Here is a 20,803-nt window from a genome sequence, read left to right on the forward strand (position 1 = left end):
GTTCTAAGAGCTGGATGCCGAACATTTATCTACCAGGTTAAGTCCCCCGTCCCACCATGTGCCCCCAAAAGAAGCTGGAAAGTTTAAGCAACTGCCACAAGAGGGCTCCCCCCACCTCTTTCCTGGCATATTAAATGGAGTACTGAGGGACCAGAGGACACCCACTGGCCTGCATCCAGCTAAAGTCCTCTCCATTATCATTATCTTATGAGGGCTATAGTTCTAGAAGGATTATGCTTATAAATGTACAAACAGAACACTTGGGAAAGGTGCTCTTATCAGTAACGTTGGTCACCAAGCAAGACTTTTGAGGAGCATGGAGGTAACTGAATACAAATTACTTCACACTGGTACTTAGGGCTTTCAAACTTCTTGTATGCCTAAATCCTGCCCCTTTCCCACATCAGGATAGGAAGGTCTCTGTCCCCAAAGCTTAAGAAAGTGCTAAGAGTGGGGAAGGCCTGCCTAGCTCACCCAGACCTCCTCCACCAAAGAAAGGGGGAGCACCATCTCTTTCTTTGCCTGGAGCCAGACAGTAGTAGCAAGAGAGGAAGAGAGTAGTGGCAGAAGAGGGCTGGGGCAGGGCAGAGGCTTGTCCTTTCCCTCAAAACATTGTGGAATCTCTCCGGATGAGGCCTGGCTTCCTGACAACAGGGAACCATATGCCTGAAGCAGAGGTGATATAAGGCTACAGCTGTAAGGAGGATCAAGTTCACTATACCATACAGACCTTTATCTTCTGTGTTTACTCACTGCCAAGGTCCAGAACTAGACGAGACTCCAATCTACAGATGAAGCACCTGACTGCACAGGGCTGGGGAGATCTGAGGATGGAGGGAGTATGGGTCACTCCACATTCAGGGCCCTCTAGTCACTAAAGTCTCTAATGCCTACCAACAGGTGATACATAAGGCTAAGTGGAGGATGAAATCCTTTACAACTAAAAGCGAAGCCACGATGCCCTTACACTCTGGTGCCCAATTCACTTAGGCTCCCCTCCAGAGTATGATGGAAAGCAGTAAGCAGTGTAGAGGTAATCCTAAGTTTCTCCATAGCCTCCCTCTCCCTCTGTCAAGTGTACCTTCACCCCTCTGCTGAGAGAAGGAGCAGTCTAGAGAGAGGGACCAGAGACAGAAGTACCCTCACCATTAAAATACTGTCCCATGGCTGCTGCACATCAAAGATGAAGGTCTGCTCCAAAGCTGCATAAAACAAGTTTAATTTCCAACCAGGGTCACAGTCATCGCGTATCCCACATTTTGAGCAAGGAGAGAGAAGGTGAGTTATTAAACATGTACAGTCTACATTCCAGAGGAGAACAAAAAGAAGAGAAAAACCAGTTCAGAACTGCAGTTACCACTGTAACACCACAAAACAAACTCTGGAGGGGAGAGGGGCAGAGGGGAATCTCTAGAGGGGGAAGAAAAGGGCTGTAACAAAGGAAAGCGTAAAATTAAATCTACCAGAGGAGAGTGTGGGAGGGAGCAGGCAACAATGGAATGAGAAACCCAATCCAAAAAGAGCTTTCAGGTGAATGGGAATGTAGAAAGGACCACCCCTGCCAAGGGCCTAGCAGCCAGGGATACTACCAACATCACTTACTGCCCCCTGCTGGATGGATCCTTGAGCAGCACCAAGGCAACCTCCAAGGCTGCTTCCTAACACCGCAGGCCCCCTGGTCTCTGGAGCCCCCCAAAACAAGGTAGGGGTGGGCCTAAAATAAGAAAACCTAATTGGGACTGCCATCTGACTAGGGAGGGTCAGACTGGGAGGCAGGAGAAAAGGCAAAATCCTCAGCTACTGCAAAAACCGAGTGTGGGAATCCCTAAGTAAAAAGGAAACAAGAAAAGGGGAGACAGGCAACAGCAGTGAATGAGCTAAGAAGGCAAAGGAGAGTGTTCAGGAAAGGGAGGCAACAGGAGCAGAAGCAAAAAAAATGAGGAAACAGGCAGAGGCAAACGAAAGTGGTGGAGGGAAGCAAATGTGGGGTCAGGGGAGTAAATACATGTTAAAATGAAACAGAAGCTCCAGCACACCTCTCCCCTCACCCCTGCCACACACACACACACACACACACACACACACAGGCCTAGAGGTCAGGAGACCTGCACACTCCCACTGCATCTTGTGTAAATAGTACATCACTAAGGAACTGGCACTGAGGGAGACACCCCTGGAATCTCTCTTTCACAGTTCAACCTGGGGTAGGGTGGGGGTACTGATCTGCTTGTTGTAGACAAGAGTGGCAGGAAGCCTGGCCCCTTGGGGTGGGGCTTGGGACAGTCCTTCTGGGAAGGGGTCCCTCACCCATGCTGTGGGGAGCCTAGGCCCTGATCTTAGCAGAAAGGTTATGGGCGGCCGTTTTGGAGCTCAGGGCGCAGCCAGCACACACAGGAGCCCACCGAAAAGCCACGGCTTCACAGAAACCGCAAAGTCAGGACCCGGGCCAGGACCTCAGGGACAAGTGCTCCCTGTAAACAGGGAGACGCAGTAGCAGCAGCTTCTGAACAACTACATAATAATGGTGGGAGGACCCTGAAGACCACTGCATCCCACCAGCACCAACAACTACTTCAGAGTTCAATTTCCTCCACTCCAACCCTCAAATTGATTTATGGGAAGTGGGTGAGACGGGCAAGGGAAAACTGTTGGGACAGAGTGGGGAGGGACAGCAGGATAGTCTGAGGGTCTAGAAACAGAATAGAAAATTTTCAGCCTTCAGCACATCCTGGACTAGAAAAAGAGAGAAGTGGAGAATAAGGGAATTGAAACTGAGGTCTGCTATGTCACCCCCACTCCCCTTGCTCCCCATGTAACCACCCAGCCAGCCCTGGTCAGGCCAGCAGGACTACTAGGGTGGGGAAACTTCTGACAAAGGACAGATGAACCACCCAGTCCTCGAGATCAGAAGACGAGGAGTATGGGAAAGCGGGGATAGACTGACCCGTGCCTCACCTTCTCCTAACAACACAAGAGGATGAGGATGGAAGTCCTGAGGCCCACCCCCCAGTGCTCTGGATCCCAAACATACCCCCATGGTCTTGCTCTCCCCACCTTCGTCACAAGCTCCTGAGGAGCAGATCTAAGGAGGAGGATCAGCTGAACACTGGGCCGGTAAGAGTGAGTGGGCTCTTCTCTCCCTCCCACTAACGAGGCAGGGCAAAATGGCATCTCCTCAGGAACAGTCATCTAGAGATAAACACCACCCCCTGCCCTGAATGGGGTGGAGAGAGGGGCACAAGGAAGATGGTGGTGGAAAATCCGTCATCCTTCCTATCATCCAGAAAAACCTACCTGCAGCGAGGAGAGGAACCAGTGCAAGACTGGGGCAGCCTTCCCTCTATCTTCTTCCCTTTATCTCACCAACGCGGGAGGAGCAGATGGGAGGCTGGAGTGGGCAGTGACCTGGCCCCAGCCCCAGCTGCACTCCACCCCCACCCTTCTCCCTGGCTCCCGCATATATATCTCTCTATACATGTATATACACGCGCACACATGCACGCACACACAGAGAGGCCCGTGCAATTTCCATGTAGAACAGGGAGAGAGTGACAAAGGAAAGGAAGACGGGGAGTGGGAGAGGGACCTGTGGGGAAAGAGAAGGGACTGAGATGCCAAGAGCACAGCAACCAGAGCCAAACGAAGCGAACGGAGAGAATACCCCACCCCACCTCCCAAACCCCAGAGGGTGGGGGGGGGGGTCACCCATGAAACCATAACAACCTTGTTTTTTGTTTTAAATCCGATAAATTGGAATGATTCATCATCAGAACAGCAACTGGGGACTGGTCATGGACAGGGGAGCAGAGGGGAAGCAGGAGAGGCAAGGCTCTTGTTGGGCATGCGGACATGATACCCAGGGCCCTGGCCACACTGGCAATGGGAAGGAAGGGGCAGGGTTGGGGCAGGGCTGGGGCAGGGAGACAGTAGGTATGTCAGGGGTGGGTGGGGTGGTCGGAAAGGGCTGCCTGGCTCTCACTTCTTGTTTTTGAGCTGATTGGCCAGCCAGTCCAGGCCTTCGTACAGCCCGTCCCCGCTGGTGGCACAGGTGGCCTGAATGTACCAGTTGCGGTGACGCAGGGAATGCAGGCCCAACTTGTCTGTGATCTCAGCAGCGTTCATAGCATTAGGCAAATCCTGGAGCACGAAGGAGACACACAAAAAGGAGGCTCAGGATCTTTCAAAAGCTTCTACAGCACCCATCTACCAAAGAGATGTGTCCCAGCACCCTCTCCTCTTCCTTCACTGTAGGAACCCAAACAAGGTTCTAAAGAGTTGCTTTGGATTTCTTTATCCTAGAGCTAGAGACCCAAGTTGCTAAGGGTCATTCCACTGGAGAATCGCAAACCAAATATAGGGTTGGTAGGGAAGTGAAGAGGTGATTCTGACTGGGCACAGAATCAGGTCTGACTGTAGGAGTGAGGGCAGTTCCACTAGAGCAGACAACAGGGGAGAACGAAGGAATGAGTTTGGGGTATTTACCACACCAATCCTGGAGGATAGAAATGTCACTAATTAAAGCGGGGCAGGGGGACAGGAGGAGGAGCATAAAGGAGCCAGCTAATCATACTTCCCATCAAGGAACCAGCTAATCATACTTCCCATCATTCCAAAATTGAGAACAAAGGGACGCCCAGGTGGCTCAGGGGTTTAGCGCCTGCCTTCGGCCCAGGGCATGATCCTGGGGTCCTGGGATCGAGTCCCACATCGGGCTCCCTGCGTGGAGCCTGCTTTTCCTTCTCCTTCTGCCTGTGTCTCTGCCTCTCTCTGTGTCTCTCATGAATAAATAAAATCTTTTAAAAAAAATTGATAACACAGTCACAGGGCTTCCCCCCTACAATGAGCCCCAACACCTATGATTTCCACGGCCAGGCTGACCTCTCTCAAATCCATGGGTGAAGAGAAATCTCACCTGTTTGTTTGCAAAGACAAGGAGCACTGCATCCCGGAGCTCATCCTCTGCCAGCATCCTCATCAGCTCCTCCCGGGCCTCATTTACTCGCTCCCGATCATTGCTGTCGACCACAAATATCAACCCTAGGGAGGCAGAGCATGGGGTGCATAAGACAGCAGCTTAACTCCCCCCCTCCTAGCCCCCCACTGAAAGACAACACCTGCCATATACTCCCCAAATATTTGCTCCCTTTCCTCCCTTTCCTCCTTTTCTCCCACCTCTAGGAGCTGCAGGGCAAAGACTGACTGCCCACAACTGAAGAAGACAGCCACACCACCTGCTCACACCCAACCAACCCATGTCAAGCTGGGCGATTCATATGCCATACCTTGGGTGTTCTGGAAGTAGTGTCTCCAGAGAGGTCGAATCTTGTCCTGGCCACCCACATCCCAAACTGTGAAGCTGATATTCTTGTATTCCACTGTCTCCACGTTGAACCCTTTGGAAAAAACAGACAATGGCCACTTGGCCTCAAACACTAGGCCTGCAAATAATACCCCACTGGTTTGTTTCTGTCTCCCCCAGCCTGGCTCTGAGTCTAGCATAGGAAAGAAAGCTAAGGCTTTCTCAGGCCTGGTATTCCCTGGCCTAATAGTCTAAAGGCCAAAAAGAAAACCTTAGATAAAGAGTGGAAGCGAATGAGGAGGGCCAGTCAGAAGGTTCTCAACCCCCTTGGTAACATGAGCTAACCTTCTCCGCTCATTCTCTGCCTCTCCCTCCTGCAAAGAAATGACTCAGTCCCATTCCTGTACCTCAGCAGCAGTCTGCTGCCGCTAAGAAGTAGGGCCTAGGAAACACAGTGGAGAAAAAGCGAGCTTAGTCCTGGAGCCAGACTAAGTGGCAGACTAAATGCAGAACCAGTGGACAATGATGATCTGGAGCCCCAAATGTTCTCCCTCCCACAGGCAGGTCTTAACCAGGATCAGGGCCACTGAGGATCTAAACTGAAACAACTCCTGGCCTCTGGCAGGAACATCAAAGCCTTTCACCCACTTTCCAAACAACACAGAGAACAAACCAGCTCAGTGCCTGAGGGCAACTGTTCAGTGCCAGGCTGCGGAAGTTCCCGCATCAGAGAAGGCCCAAGTAGGTGGGCAAACGGCAGCCCCAGCACCTGCTAGTAAGCTAAATAACCATCCTTCCCTGAATCCCCTCAAGTTGCATGGACTTGCCTGGTGGCCAGGTGGGGGATCTAGGAATAGGTCCTTTGCCTGGCCCAGCAGTCGGCGTGAAAGCGGAAATCTAAGCTGTGCCCTTACCAATGGTAGGGATGGTGGTAACGATCTCCCCCAGTTTCAGCTTATACAGGATGGTGGTCTTTCCTGCAGCATCCAGGCCCACCATCAGGATGCGCATCTCCTTCTTCCCAATCAGGCTTTTCAGAAGGTTTCCAAAGATATTACCCATGATCACAGCAACCACTTTCTGAGGATAGGAGGGCTCAAGTGGGGGCAGTGGCAGTCTGGTTTTGGCCTGGTCCCGGGTGTGGAGAACTTGATCCTAGGCAAAGAAACATAAACTCATTACCACCATCTGCTAGTTAGGATTTCATGTAAATGGGATTTGCCAAAGTCATAGCTGGAGTTCATTACATGCTGAGAGCCTGAGGGCACTATAAAGATCATGTCCCACTCAGACACATCCTGAGTCTTTGGGAGCAGAAACAGAGCAGTGAACATTCAGGACACCTGCTCTGCCATAATGTACCTGTGTGACTTTGGACGAGTTATTCCACTGTCCCTATCTGCCCCTATAAATGGAGTGGATTGAATTAGATGGCTTCGGCAGTCCCCTCATACTGTACAAGGCCTTGTAAAACCATGAGTACCCCTCCCTCTCCCAACCTTACCCTGAGACTCCTGGAAAGGCTGGGAAAGGAGGGAGTGGAATGAGGAGTGGCTCTTCGTGACTCCTAACAAGATTCAGGCTTGCCAGGTTCCCAAGGTCCATGTTCAAATCAAGAGACTCCCCTACTTCTTCTATATTTCTCCAATTCCACCTCCCTTCTGCACTCCATCCATTTTGGATGGATCCAAAATCCATCAGGAAGAAATAAGCTGGAGGTGTGCCCTAGTCATACAACGGGGCACCTAGGTTATCCCTCATTCCTAGGCTTGCCGTGGCCCCTCTAAGGACAGCTTCTCCACATTCTCTACCTGCAATGAGGCAGTCACCTCATTCTCTGCCTCCTCCCTAACCCCCTTCGGTCTATCCTCCACATAGCAGCCTGACTGCTTTTAAAACCAAAATCAGGTCATGCTGCCTCTCGGTTCAAAACCCTCTCTTGGCTTCCTATCTCCCTTTCAGTAAAACCCATGCCATACCGTGGCTTACAAGGTTCTGCATGATTCGCATTCCTGTTTCTCTACTATTCTCCCCTTATCTTATCCTACTTCAATTCCCCAACACTTTCCTGCCTCAAAGCTTTTGTACTTGCTATTGGCTCTGCCCTGAACGCCCCTCTCTCAGATAACCTTCATGGAGTAGTCCCTCACTTCCTTCAGGTATCACGTGAATGTCACATTATCAAAGAGGCCTTCCACAACCACATCTAATACACGCATGTTGCTCTTTACCCCATTTACCCCACTTCATTTTTCTTCATAGCATTTCTCACCGTCGGACACCCTGCACATTTGTTTCTCACTGTACTGGTTTCCTCCCACTACAATGTCAGCTCCTTATCTATTTTGTTCACTGCCATGTTTCTGGTACCTTGCGTAGCGCCTGGTACGTAGCAGCTGAATAACTAAAACTCCCAGGGTCTGATACTGACCTTACTAAGCAGCTCACTTAGACTTATGCCTGGCGCCTACTAGGATCTTAACTATCTGCTAAGAAAACAAAGACAGCAGTAAGAAGCATTAGAAAAGTATAAAATCCCTAACTTCTTACCACCCATTGCCTCCAAAAGATGGAATCCTAGAGTCACTCATTCCCTCTCTTCTTCCCTCCCTTATTGATGGCATAGGACAGCCACAGAAATGCACTCTGAGACAATGAAATAGGGGTTAAGAATCACCCATGCCAGCCAGCATTCTGTGCCTGCAGGAGACATGTGTCAGCGGGCAGCTTATTCAGCAATCACCATATGCCAGCTGCTGGCATCCTCTATATAGTCTGGGAACCAGAAGAACATCCCCCCCACCCAAAAAAAAAAAAAAAAAAAAAAACCAGCAGGCGAAGGAACAGGTCAAGACAGAGTGCATCCAAACCCAAGAATGTGAAAGGTGGATGGGGAGGAATCAGATTTACAAGCTAAAGCATGGAGGTTTAGTGGGAGTTTAGCTGTTTTCTCAAAAAATATTTCAGTTTTGTTTGTTTCCTACTCTCCTCAGTTTGCAGCAAATTCCAGACTAGTACAAAGGAGCCAGATCGACAGCCCCTGGAGACCAAAGTACTAGTTTGTCCAAAAAACAGAAACAATGAGTGCTTATGGAGTGTTTCATCTTCAAAGGCCTTCCCAGACATCCACTAATGAGCCAGGCGTGGTGCTCCTGGTAGGCTCCTCAGATGAGCCCTGCCCCTGACCCAGAGGGCTCACACCCCAGGGAGAGGACCTGGCTCAACCTTAGGGCTCAAATTGAGCCAAGTCGCCCACTAGCCATCCTCCCTGCCCATCCTGCGTCAACCCACCCAGGCAGACAGGTCCCGGAGGATCCCTAGGCAGGAAGGGACATCTGCCCAGCTACTAAGATCAAATTCCATCAACCCTGACAATCCGTAGTAATCAGACTTCTGGTTCTGCTACCTTCTCCGCCAGAAATTTAAACCTTTCCCAAGTCTTCCTAGTCTTTATCTTGTTTCCTAGTCAGGTCTCCTCTTCTCCAGCTCCAAATGATACTTTGCTTTAAGGCTTTGGCCCAGGTTCTGAAATGAATTTATACCACACGTTTACCTGGTTGTCCTTCATGAATGAAGTGATTGCTGATTAAAGGATCACCAACCGTGAGTACAGCAGTGGCTGAAAAATACCCCTCATCCCAAAACACGCATACACTGTCCTTTAGTTTGCTTCTTTGCCAACCTAGCATGCTAACGTCTTGGTTCAAAAGCTGATCCAAAAAAAAAAAAAAAAAGCTGATCCCAGTGTTACACTTAATTTACTGGCATGCCCCTGAATTATCCGAACTACTCATGTGGCACTTACTACCTTGTGGAGCTTTTTGCCTGTTTTAGATGTCTGTACATTTACTGTCTCTCCAGTTTAACTGTATTTTCCATGGGCAAGGACTATGCCTTTTATTTATTTTGGATCTGTCCCCACTCCCAGTGACAAGCCCACTATAGGAGTTCAACCAAGCACACGGGCTGATTTAAGTCTCTGAGGATAACCTTTTATCATTTCTTCTACTCTAGCACTACTTGGTAGCTCTGTGTAATGCACAGATGGTTTCTTAGATATCCTGTCAATTCTTGGCCATTTCCCACACCATATCTGGCCCCAAGACTGGTTTGGAAACACCGTCAAATGACTAGAAGACTAAAATCGGTGGAATTTTCTCTTGCCGTTTAATATACAATGGGGCTGATGGATAAATGATGAAATGTCCATGTAGTCACTGCATGTCCTCTTGGGGCAGCACAGCACCTTGAAATTAGTGCACACTGTGACTCCTCTAATATAATCAGGAGCTGGACTCAGATGAGCATTCCAAAGTGGGTGTTGGTTTTCTTGTCCTGGCTTTCTCTGCCCCTATTACCAGAGAACATGCTGCCTCTACCTGGAGGATGGTAGCAACTTTCAGCTTTGTGCCATGAACACAAATCTTGGGCTATATAGCTGATTTTCACTTTCACCCATAATGTATTCCTAGAAAAAGCTCTGGGAAGCAGAATGGCAAAAAATACATAAACCCTGGATTGTTTCCCTATGAACCGTACAGCCTATAGTTACTCTCTTTTACCACAGATGGCACTCCTGTGTCGACAGGGCAAAATGCCAGGGTTCCATGGGCTGTTAAAAACCAGGAATCAGCAGTTAAAACTGAAGGTGAGTGGCTTAGGATGAAAAATGGACGGCAACAATATCCCTATTATTAAACAAGTATATCTCAATATCCTATTTTACAGTCATAAACTTTGTTATCAGTGGTACAAATAACAAGTAAAGCTCTTTAAGTGTGTTCCAGTACAATCTGTGTGGAACCCTGCAGGAGCACACTGCCCGATTTAAGCTTCATCTGAGGATATCCTTGCTGAGGACTACTTACTACCGCCCATCCTCCCACCCCCCCAGGAGAGGCAGGCTGTTGCTATAACTGACTGCTCAGCCATCCTGACTTGTGTGTATTGTAGGAAAATGCCTGCCTCACTCCAAGTGATTCTGAGAGTCACAGCTCAGTCTGCCACACACAACTCCCCACACCTGACTCTGGTGGCTGACTCAGGCTTGCATTCTAGGACACCTACCTCTGAGGAGACACTTCTGATCGGACCACCTCCTCCTCTTCAGGCTGCATGGGTCTAGGGAAAGGAAGACCAGGGTCTCCCAAACACTCTGCTGCTAGGCAGGGTGCACTAAAAGCAGCTTTGTTCCCAGATAATTTTCACATTGAGTTATCACTAATAGAGATGCTATTTTTAGCACAGCCAATGGAGCAGACCAATAAAATCTAGGGAAACAAAAGCAGGGTCTGCCTGTATTTAGTTTCCTTAGCACAGCTGGCTTGTGACCTCTATAAACTTTCCAAGTTTTTGTCTCAAGAGCATTGTAATCACAAGCACACAAACTCCTAGATAAGTATCTCAATGACTTCTGCTGGACTCAGAGATTTCCCATAGCCAAGAAATAGCTTCTGATGTCAGCTTCCATCCATTCACTAAGCACTTATTGGGTATACAGAACTAGGGATACAAAGAGGAAGACAACTTCTGTCTTCACGACACTCAGTCAATGGGAGGCAAAGAGACTAGCAAGGAGAGAATTACAAAACAGTGCAAGGGTAAGGGTGGGATAAGCACCTAGTATTACAGGGACAGAAAGCTGGTGTAGTTAATCAAGATTTAAGGGCAAGGGACACCTGGGTGGCTCAGGGGTTGAGCGTCTGCCTTCGGCTCAGGGCAGGCTTAGGGCATGATCCCGCATCCAGGGATCGAGTCCCCCATTGGGCTCCCTGCGAGGAGCCTGCTTCTCCCTCTGTGTCTCTGCCTCTGTGTGTCTCTCATGAATAAATGAATAAAATCTTAAAAACAAAAACAAAAACAAAACTGAGGTCTAAAGGGCAATTCCCGCACAGGATTCTCAGATCACCCCTGAGTGACTTGCAAAGGAAGAGGAGGAAGTAATCAAACAATAAAGAGAGAGTCGGGGAGAGGGAACAGAGTGTCAAAAGCATAAAGACCTGAGTCAGAGACAGCACTTTTCACTAGCCAAAGCCCAGTGCATCTGGGAGTCAGCATATTTGAATGCCACACAGTGAGTAAAAGGAAATGACAACACATGAGGGATAAGCAGGGACTAGATCATGAAGGGCCTTAAAGGCCATACTGAGTAACGTGATCAAGTATGTGCTTTAGAAGGACCTTCTTTACCTGGGTGGCTCAGTGGTTGAGCATCTGCCTTCAGCTCAGGGCACGATCCCAGGGTCCTGGGATGGAGTCCCACATGGGGCTCCCCACAGGAAACTTGCTTCTCCCTTTGCCTATCTCTCTCTTTCTCTCTTTCTTTCTCTCTCTCTCTCTCTCTCTCTCGGTGTCTCTGATGAATAAATAAATAAACAAATAAATCATTCTGGCAGTCATGTAGGGTAAATTAAAAGGTGGAAAAGACTTGAGGTAGAGAGATCATATGGGAGCTACAGTAATACAGCTAAGAAATCTAAAGTTCTTAACTAGAGGTGGCAATAAAAAGGAAAAGTCAGGTTTGAAACATCAAAATAGTAAAATACACACGATTTGACAACTGATTAAATATAGGAAGGAAGAGTCCAAGAGTCAAACATGATTCCCAGGTCTGGCCTGCGTGATCTAGTGGCATTTCTTCAGCCAAGAAATACAAGAGGAACAGAACTGAGATTGAAGATATTTGTTTTTAGATTTAACTTTGATTTTGAGATGCTAGGGTATGAAGCTCAGAATAAAGTCTGGGCTAGATATGTGGAAATCATCTGCAGAGACAGTAACTGAAGCCATAAGAGAAACCAAGATCTAGGATGACAGCAGTTACTGGCTATCTACCCAAAGAGCCATTCTTCCCCTTCTTTCTTCTAACAGAACCCTTAATCTGTCCAGATGCTGGGGTCGGGGGTATAAAGATACCCTTTCCCAGTCCTATGGCACGAAAACTGCAGCCTAAGGGATGTAGGCATCCCATTTCCCTTGCCAGTGACCGAGTCACGAGTGGTCATGTACTAATTCTAGTCAATAAGATATGGAGAATGTCTGCTGGGAGTATCTGAGAAAGTTTTCCTCAATCTTAAAAAAAAAAAAAAAAAAAGACATATAGTAACATTCTCTTATTCAGCCTTTCGATGTTAATGTCAAAGAATGAGATGCTGGAGTAATTCTGAGAACATGAAAAGACAAACCTAAGAGCTCTAGGAGGTCAGAGCAGAAAAATGAAAGTTTGGGTCCTTAATAATGTAGAGATGGTGGATTAAAAAAACAAGTGTTCTAGCTCTAGATTTCTGTGTGTGTGTGTGTGTGTGTGTGTGTGTGTGTGTGTGTGTGTGTACAGGGGAATATACATAACACAATTCACCGTTTTGACCATTTTTAAGTGCACAGTTCAGTGGCATTAAGTACATTCACACTGGGCAGCCCTGGTGGCGCAGCGGTTTAGCACCGCCTGCAGCCTGGGGTGTGATCCTGGAGACCCGGGATCGAGTCCCGCATCAGGCTTCCTGCATGGAGCCTGCTTCTCCCTCTGCTGTGTCTCTGCCTCTCTTCCGCTCTCTCGAAATAAATAAATAAATATTTTAAAAATAAATAAAAAAGAAAAGTACATTCACACTGTTGTGCAACCATCACTACCATCCATCTCCAGAACTTTTTAATCTTCCCAAACTGAAATTCTGTAACTGTTAACCTATAACTGCATTTCCCCTACCTCCAGCACCTGGCAACCATCATTCTACGTATGTCTCTATGAATTTGACTATTCTAGGTGCTTCATATACGTGGAATCATAGTTTTTGTCCTTTGGTGTCAGACTTATTTTACCTAGACTTCAAGCTATATGCTTTAATAAATCTATTTGTCTGGGACACCTGGCTGGCTCAGCAGTTGAGCACCTGCATTCAGCTCAGGGTGTGATCTGGGAGTTCTGGAATCGAGCCCCGTTTCAGGCTCCCTGCATGGAGCCTGCTTCTCCCTCTGCCTGGGTCTCTGCCTCACTCTCTCTCTCTCTCTGTGTCTCTCATGAATAAATAAATAAAATCTTTTTTAAAAAAGATAAATCTATTTGTCATTTAAGTCACAGATGTGTTTTCTATCTTTTGCAACTGATGGTACAACTCTCACTGATATATCTAGGGAGAGTGCCTACAGTGGGATCAGAGAAAGACCAAAAGCAGAAACTTGGGGTAGGTGGACATTTAAAGCAGTGGGCAAAAACAGAGGCCAGGAAAGAGAGTAAGAAGCAACCAGAGGGGCTGAAAGGACATCAAGACAGTAAGACATCACAGACACCAATGAGGAAAAAACATTTTTAAAAAAGGCAGGAGGGGACACCTGGGTGGCTCAGTGGTTGAGTGTCTGCCTTTGGCTCAGGGTGTGATCCCAGAGTCCCCAGATCAGTGCCACATCGGGCTCCCTGCATGGAGCCTGCTTCTCCCTCTGCCTGGGTCTCTGCCTCTCTCTCTGTGTGTCTCTCATGAATACATAAATAAAATCTTTAAAAAAAAAAAAAAAAAGACAGGCGGGTCAAAGGCTGTAGAAAGGGCAAATTAGGGGATCCCTGGGTGGCTCAGTGGTTTAGCTTAGCGCCTGCCTTTGGCCCAGGGGCGAGATCCTGGAGTCCTGGGATCGAGTCCCACGTCACTTCTCCCTCTGCCTGGGTCTCTGCCTCTCTCTCTCTCTCTCTCTAGTCTATCATGAATAAATAAATATAAGTGAAAGAAAGAAAAAGAAAGAAAGAAAGAAAGAAAGAAAGAAAGAAAGAAAGAAAGAAAGAAAGAAAGAAAGAAAAAAGAAAAAGAGAAAGAAAGAAAGAAAGAAAGAAAGAAAGAGCGAGCAAATTAAAATAAGGCCTGAGGCTAGGTCAGTTAAGCAGCTGCCTTTCAGCTCAGGTCCCACCAGCTCAGTGGGGAGTCTACTTCTCCCTCTCCTTCTGCCCCTCTCCTCTGCTCATGCTCTCTCTCTCAAACAAATAAAATCTTTTAAAAATAAATAAAAAATTAAAAAGGCCTGAAAGGACGCCTGGGTGGCTCAGTCGGCTAAGTCCGACTCTCGTTTTCAGCTCAGGTCATGATCTCTGGGTCATGATCTCAAGGTTGTGAGACTGAGCTCTGCTGTGGTTCTGCGCTCAGTGTGGAGTCTGTTTGAGATTCTTTTCCCTTTCCTCTCCCTCTGCTCCCATTGCCTCCTTATGCCACTCCTGTGTTCTCTCTTAAATAAAATCTTAAAAAAAAAAAAAGGTCTGAAAGATACCTACTAGGCAATCAATGATGATATTCTTACAAATTAAAATTTATCTAAGATTAGGTTCCACTTAACTCAATTATAACAGTGTTTAGGCTCAGGCCAGAATCATTAAGCCAGTTTCCCTTCTAGTCTGACAAGAGGACTCCAGTACAGAAGAACCTCCAAGAAGGCCACATTATTAAGCAAAGAAAGATCCTAACTTGCCTTGTCTGATTAGAGACCTAAACACACCTGGTAAGAGCCTGGCTTTTCCATGACCAACCAACAAGTGAGTCAGAACAGAGAATCAGGTCTGTTTCAGAATACATGGCCAGATAAAAAAGTGACAAGATAAAAACTAGACTCATTTGTTTCTTTGGAACATTCCACAGCACTGTCCTCTAACCAAAGCTTTCAGCTTCCCCTATCGTAGAATCTGACCAGCTTACAACTATTCCATCTCCTAATATCCCATGGTTGCTCCAATGCCTACATCTACAGGCTTGGATATTCAGAACACTATGCTTTTTTTTTTTTTTTTTTTTTTTTTTAAGATTTTATTTACTTATTTGACAGAGAACAGAGCAAGAGAAAGAGCAAGCGGGGGGCAGAGGGAGAGGGAGAGGCAGGCTCCTCGCTGAGCATGGAGCCCAACACAGGGCTCAATCTCAGGACCCCAGGATCATGACCTGAGCCAAAGGCAGACACTTAACTGACTTGAGCCACACATGTACCCCAACACTACACTTTCTTAATTACAAAATCACTAAAATTCCACAAGTAGCCTAAAGCCCTAATAAACCTTTGCCCCAATTTGGTCCCGCTTCACAGGTCAAAATGGAGCTGCTGGGACACCTGGGTGGCACAGCAGTTGAGCGTCTGTCTTCAGCTCAGGGTGTGATCCCGGCATCAGGCTCCTTGCAGGGAGCCTGCTTCTCCCTCTGCTTGTGTCTCTGCCTTTCTCTATGTCTCTCATGAATAAATAAATAAAATCTTAAAAAAAAGAAAAAGGAGCTGCTGGTGAACAGATGACATAGGAAGCTACTGTGTAGACAAGGCCCACCATTACAGAGCAGTCTAAGGGTACAGAAAACAGGGAACTACCTAGCCTACGGAATAAGAGTTATCTGTGATCCCTTAGTACCTGAAATGCTCTCCTACTCTGGGAGTTACCATGGAATGTTTTATTCACATTTGTCTGTTTTGCTTTCCAGAGCTGTAACTTTAACACATTATGAGTCTGATGTACTGGATGGCTAGGCAGGGCTTAAGGCAGCTGGAGCCCAAGGGCCAGTCATCCTCAGGTTGTAAGTACTATGTCTGTCCATTACTATTTCCTGTGTATGCCATGATGACAAAAAGCTGGAGGAGTACTTCACTAAACTCTTAAGACCCTTGTCAGGAGGGACCATACCTTATTCATGTTTCACATACCCAGCACCATGGCCACTCTATAATTAGTGACTAACATGCTTGTTTTTGAGTATGGTTCTACTGATGGTCGCAAAACATTTCAGGGGTTGAGGAAGACAGTATTCTATAGGTGATCCCTGATCCTTTTCCTATGCCTGACAAACTCGAGAAATGGTTGCTGTTTTCAGAACCCTATGGTTCAGTTCCTTGGATCAGATTCAAAGGCTTGGGTGAGGGTAGAAGGGGGAACCATATGAAACGCACTCATTATGCTCTTCCCCTATACACCACCACCAGAACAGCTCCATTTTTATCCATTTAATGTATTATTAGACTTCAAATAAGATTTTATATAAGTAACATTTAATTGCTTTTAACAAAAGACGAGCAGGGATGACTGGGTGGCTCAGTGGTTGATGTCTGCCTTCAGCTCAGGGCATGATCCCCGAGTCCTGGGATCGAGTCCCATGTCAGGCTCCCTGCGAGAAGCCTGCTTCTCCCTCTGCCCATGTCTCAGCCTCTCTGTGTGTCTCTCATGAATAAATAAATAAAATCTTAAAAAAAAAAAAAAAGAAGAAGAGGAGGAGGAGGAGGAAGAGGAGAAGGGGGTCAAAAATCACTGCAACAGAGAGCAAACATTCTCCTATATCCTAAATCATGCTGAAGTCTAAACATCCGTGTCTGATGCTCTAATGCAAAAGTTCATAAAGGAAGGGTTATACTAGGCTCTCAACAGTAATGGAAGACCTAAAAGGTACAATGAGATCTGCTATACCCAATCATCTCACCTTTCTTCAGGAATATGGGTGATAATGATGGATCCATGAAATCCTGAGCCATGTCCCTTCTGGTCCATATGGCACAGCAGGTCCTTTGTAGAAGTCCAATGCAAAGCTCTAAAATGTTCATAGAATCCCTACCTCAGCTCTTTCCTTCCTAGTCTATAACATGAGCCTTCAAACATCTGTGGAACTTCCAAATGCTCCCCATGTTTTTTTTATTATCAAAAAGCTTTACTAGCACTCTACTTATTTCAACAGATATTGAAAAGGTCTAGCAGAGAGAATTACACAGATATCACAACTCCGGACCTTTATACAGTACATTCTGAAGCATACTCAGAGGCAGACATTTAAAGGAGCTATGACTAAATGAGAAGAGTGGCCTAGGAAATGGAGGATGCTGAAATACTGATTGAGACCTAAAATAAAGGACCCAGGAATCTAAATCCCTGACCCGGGTCAATGAGAGTGCTCTTGTATAACAGAGGCAACTGTTAACCTCAATAATGCTGATTTTTTCTAACATGAACACTCTTCTTGAGCCCCCACATCCTCACCCTGCATCCAAGTTGATGGTTCAGGGCCCCTGCCTCGCTCCCGCTTCACCTCCCACTCAGGCAGCAGGAGCTGCCTCTGTGAAGCTGTGCTGAAAAAAGATTTCATTGCTCATAAGCCTACGACCAGCAAAGAAAGTCATGGGAACAATTGTCCCTCTACACAGGCGGCAAGTTATTCTTTTGTCAACCTCCTCTCTTTTAAGGCAGCCCTGAGTGTTCATGTTATTATTACTATTATGATGATGATTATTAATAGCAACTAACATTTACTTGGGGCTTACTATGTGCTTTGTACTGTAGTAAGTACTTTACATATATCATCTCATTTAATTCTCATGCCTGTACTATGAAGTAGGCATTATCATGCTCTTTACTGATGAGGAAAATGAAGCTAAGGAAGGACAAGTAATTTCAAAGTTATACAACTAGTATACAATTAGTACAACTAGTAGAGGAAGGATTTGTTTTTTTTTCCTTTTTGTTTTTAATTTTTATTTATTTATGTATTATAGTCACAGAGAGAGAGAGAGAGAGAGGCAGAGACACAGGCAGAGGGAGAAGCAGGCTCCATGCACCGGGAGCCCGACGTGGGATTCGATCCCGGGTCTCCAGGATCGCGCCCTGGGCCAAAAGCAGGCGCTAAACCGCTGCGCCACCCAGGGATCCCCTAGAGGAAGGATTTGAACCCAATTTTGTCTGATTCCAAGGTCCACACCATACCATACTGCCTCTAAATTGACCTGCAACAAAAATGGTGAGGAGAGCTAAACACAGTGATATGCTTTGAGTCTCGGGCTGCCTGGCATCCATTTCTAAAGGTTTATGGGGAAGCAGATTCCACAATTTCCCTGTTATTTACTCAGCTTTAACAAACCTGGTTTTAAAGAAGTTCCTCCTTCTAAGCAACAGATCCCACCCACTATCCTCTGAGTCCATTTCCTCTTATCATGATTCCGGTGGAAAAGAGAGCAGCAGAGATGAGCACACACAATATGATCCTCTGTGCACTTGAGACTTCACTTCCACTCTTTCCAGCCTGCCGTCACCCCTCCTTTTATACTTGCATTCAGTTTAATAATAGCAGCTACCATACCCTGGCACCATTTCTGTGCCAGGCACCACATACATACATTGGCTCTCTCCTCTGTAATCTCCAGAATTCCAATTTTGACAATACTGTGAAGGACTTAACGTCTAATGGAGACCCCTTTGCCCACAATAGGGAAGCAGGAGATCTGGGATTTCAGATAAATAATGACTTTGTGTTCTAGTAATACCTTTCTTTTTGGGTCTTAGTTTCCATTATCCGTGCCTGTTTTGTACCTCTCAGGAAGGTGGAGAGACCAAGACTTCTTAATTACAATGCCCAAGGGGCTCTGTACCCTCACTCAGCTATCTCCAGGCACTCTCCCTGACAGCCAACCCATTTCTTTCCTTAAACTGTAGTCAGAAAGCTTGTGGACTTCTATCCATTCACATCCTCTATTCATCCTGAGTGCCTACTGTTTGCAGAGACACTGTGGGAGACACATCATGAAATCCAATCCCTGCAATCAAAATGTTTCATCTCTTTGGAAAGACAAGACCTACACGTAAAAATTATGACGATGCAAGGTAGTAATTCTATGCTGGGAGGCAGGAGGCATGTAAATATGTGATACACTGGGGCCCTGCCCAGCTAAACCCAAGGTCAGTGATTCATTCCGGGAAAAGGTGACCTCCTTGGATCAGCTTCTTTCTTAAAATGAGCTTTCAGAGAAATGTTATTCAAACTCGGGCCTAATGTGCAACAACCAATTCAATGCTCCACTCCAGTCACATTTAGTGGAGACACTTACCCCAAGAAGCTCAAGACAAAATGGCAGCAAAGATGGTCACCACCTGATTAAGGACAGGAGAGAAAAGTATGCAGAGACTAGATTCTGTCCTGTTGCACTGACCCAAGCAATCAGACTCCTGCAGCAGATCTCCTACTCATAAAACTTTCATGCCACAGACCAGGGGTGACCCAATCCAACAGCATCAGAGGCAGGTTTTGAGTTACGCTTCTCCCTCCACTGGATGACCTCACTATTTCTTCTCACTCCTGACCACATACCACACTCCTCCTGGCCTGGCCAGAGGGAGACAGGCAGTAATGCAACCCAGAAAGAAGGGAACTCCCCCAAAAAAGAGGAGCTACCACTTTGCTATTGAAGCGGCCGGGTTTAATAAGGGAACTCCACCTCCCCCTCCTTCCCTCAAACACTGGTGTAAAGCAATGGCTCCATTTTCTGTTCCGGGAATCCTGGTACTTCCTAAAGAAAGAGAGCGGATTGGAAGACACAAACTCAAAGCCAAGCGACAAGCTGCTCCCTCCTCCTGGGAGACCGCCCCCGCTTTGCCTGGGGGAGGAAGGCACCACCGCTCCTCTCCCAGTGAGATCTGATCCCCCCCCACCCCCTTCTGCTGCTGCTGCTCCTCCAGCTCCCCACCTGCTGCCCTCTTCTCAACGTGCGGTTCCCAAGACCCAAAGCGCAACCTCTACGGGAACAGCGCCCCTGGGGGGAGGGGGTGGCCCACTAGCTTCCCCCGGCCAACTGATCCCTCAACCCCTTACGCACTTCTGCCCCACGAAGGGAGTACAGGGTGTCACCGCAGCAAGGCTCTGGTCTTCTAGTACTAAGGTGGAGCAGGAGGGAGGGGACGAAAAAGCGGCGTTCTCTAGCCCTTTAACAGGAAAAGGATACAGAAGAGTCATCACCGCCCCCGCACCACCTCTCTGGACTGTTTTCCTCCACCGCGACCCCGACCCCGACCCCGACCCCTCTCGGGAGCCCACCTCCTACAGGCGAGGGGAACCTAACTGCAGCCCGGGTCGCCCCCGGCCTGCCAGGCAGAGCACCCATTCGTGTGCGCCCCCCACCCCACCCCCACCCCAGCTCCGCGTCCTTCAAATGTGGGGGCAGGCGAGAGACCGGCCCGGCGCCCCCTCCCCGAGCTCCCGGGTGGGAAGCACCACGCCGCCTCGGGCCCGGCAGGCCGGGGGGCGGGGGTCTGCCTCCTCGGCCCCCACCCCGAGCCTCTCCTCCGCGGGGACCCGCCTTCCTTTCCCCAGCCCCTCACCTGTTCCTGCTCCCAGCTCCGCCGCCGCAGCCGCCGCCTCCGCCCCCGCAGGTTCCGCTCGGCGCTGGTTCCGTTCCCTCCGACTCCCCCCGGCCGATTCCGGCACGGCTGCTCCCCTGGCCGCGCTCCCCGGCTCCCTCCTTCCTTCCCTCCACCTAGCACCGGAAGCCGCGACGGCGACAGGAGCTGTGCGGCGCACCCCCACCCCCAGACCGGGATACTTCCCACCTCCCCGATCGCGCGAGAGCTGCGCGGTGGCGAGCGGCAGTTCTCGCGAGAGGGCCGTCACCATGGCAGCGGCTGCAGCAGAGGCAGCCGGGTGTCGGAGCCGGAGCCCGGGCGGGGGCCGACGTGGGGGCTGCAGGCGGCGGGAAGTGGGGATGCGGCCGTGGGGCCTGAGGTGGGAATCCCGAGCCCCGGGGCCGTGC

The 20,803-nt window shown here is 48.2% G+C and overlaps 1 protein-coding gene across 2 annotated transcripts; it reads right to left on the minus strand.

The window, feature by feature from the left end:
- Window positions 1–1,203: 1,203 nt before the first annotated feature.
- Window positions 1,204–20,583, minus strand: ARF3 (ADP ribosylation factor 3). Of its 2 annotated transcripts, XM_041736125.1 has the most exons (6): window positions 20,376–20,583; window positions 19,874–19,979; window positions 6,214–6,454; window positions 5,283–5,393; window positions 4,913–5,037; window positions 1,204–4,137 (listed from the first exon to the last, which is right to left on the minus strand). In XM_041736125.1, the coding sequence occupies exons 3-6, from the start codon at window positions 6,359–6,361 to the stop codon at window positions 3,976–3,978; spliced, it is 546 nt and encodes a 181-aa protein (XP_041592059.1). In that variant the 5' UTR covers window positions 6,362–6,454; window positions 19,874–19,979; window positions 20,376–20,583; the 3' UTR covers window positions 1,204–3,975. The 2 variants fall into 2 exon arrangements, with proteins under 2 accessions (XP_041592059.1, XP_041592058.1); XM_041736124.1 differs by lacking the exon at window positions 19,874–19,979 and having other exon boundaries at window positions 20,376–20,582.
- Between the last annotated feature and the right edge of the window lie 220 nt (window positions 20,584–20,803).

The sequence above is a fragment of the Vulpes lagopus genome, chromosome 21 (genome assembly GCF_018345385.1).
Source record: "Vulpes lagopus strain Blue_001 chromosome 21, ASM1834538v1, whole genome shotgun sequence".
Lineage (NCBI taxonomy): Eukaryota > Metazoa > Chordata > Mammalia > Carnivora > Canidae > Vulpes > Vulpes lagopus.

Excerpts from the sequence above, each read along its gene's own strand:
- ARF3 (XM_041736125.1), bottom strand. The coding sequence starts at position 6,361 with ATGGGTAATATCTTTGGAAACCTTCTGAAAAGCCTGATTGGGAAGAAG. Across the intron at positions 5,394-6,213 it reads TACCACCATCCCTACCATTG|GGTTCAACGTGGAGACAGTG; the intron begins GTAAGGGCACAG and ends TTTTTTCCAAAG. Across the intron at positions 5,038-5,282 it reads CTACTTCCAGAACACCCAAG|GGTTGATATTTGTGGTCGAC; the intron begins GTATGGCATATG and ends CTGCCTCCCTAG.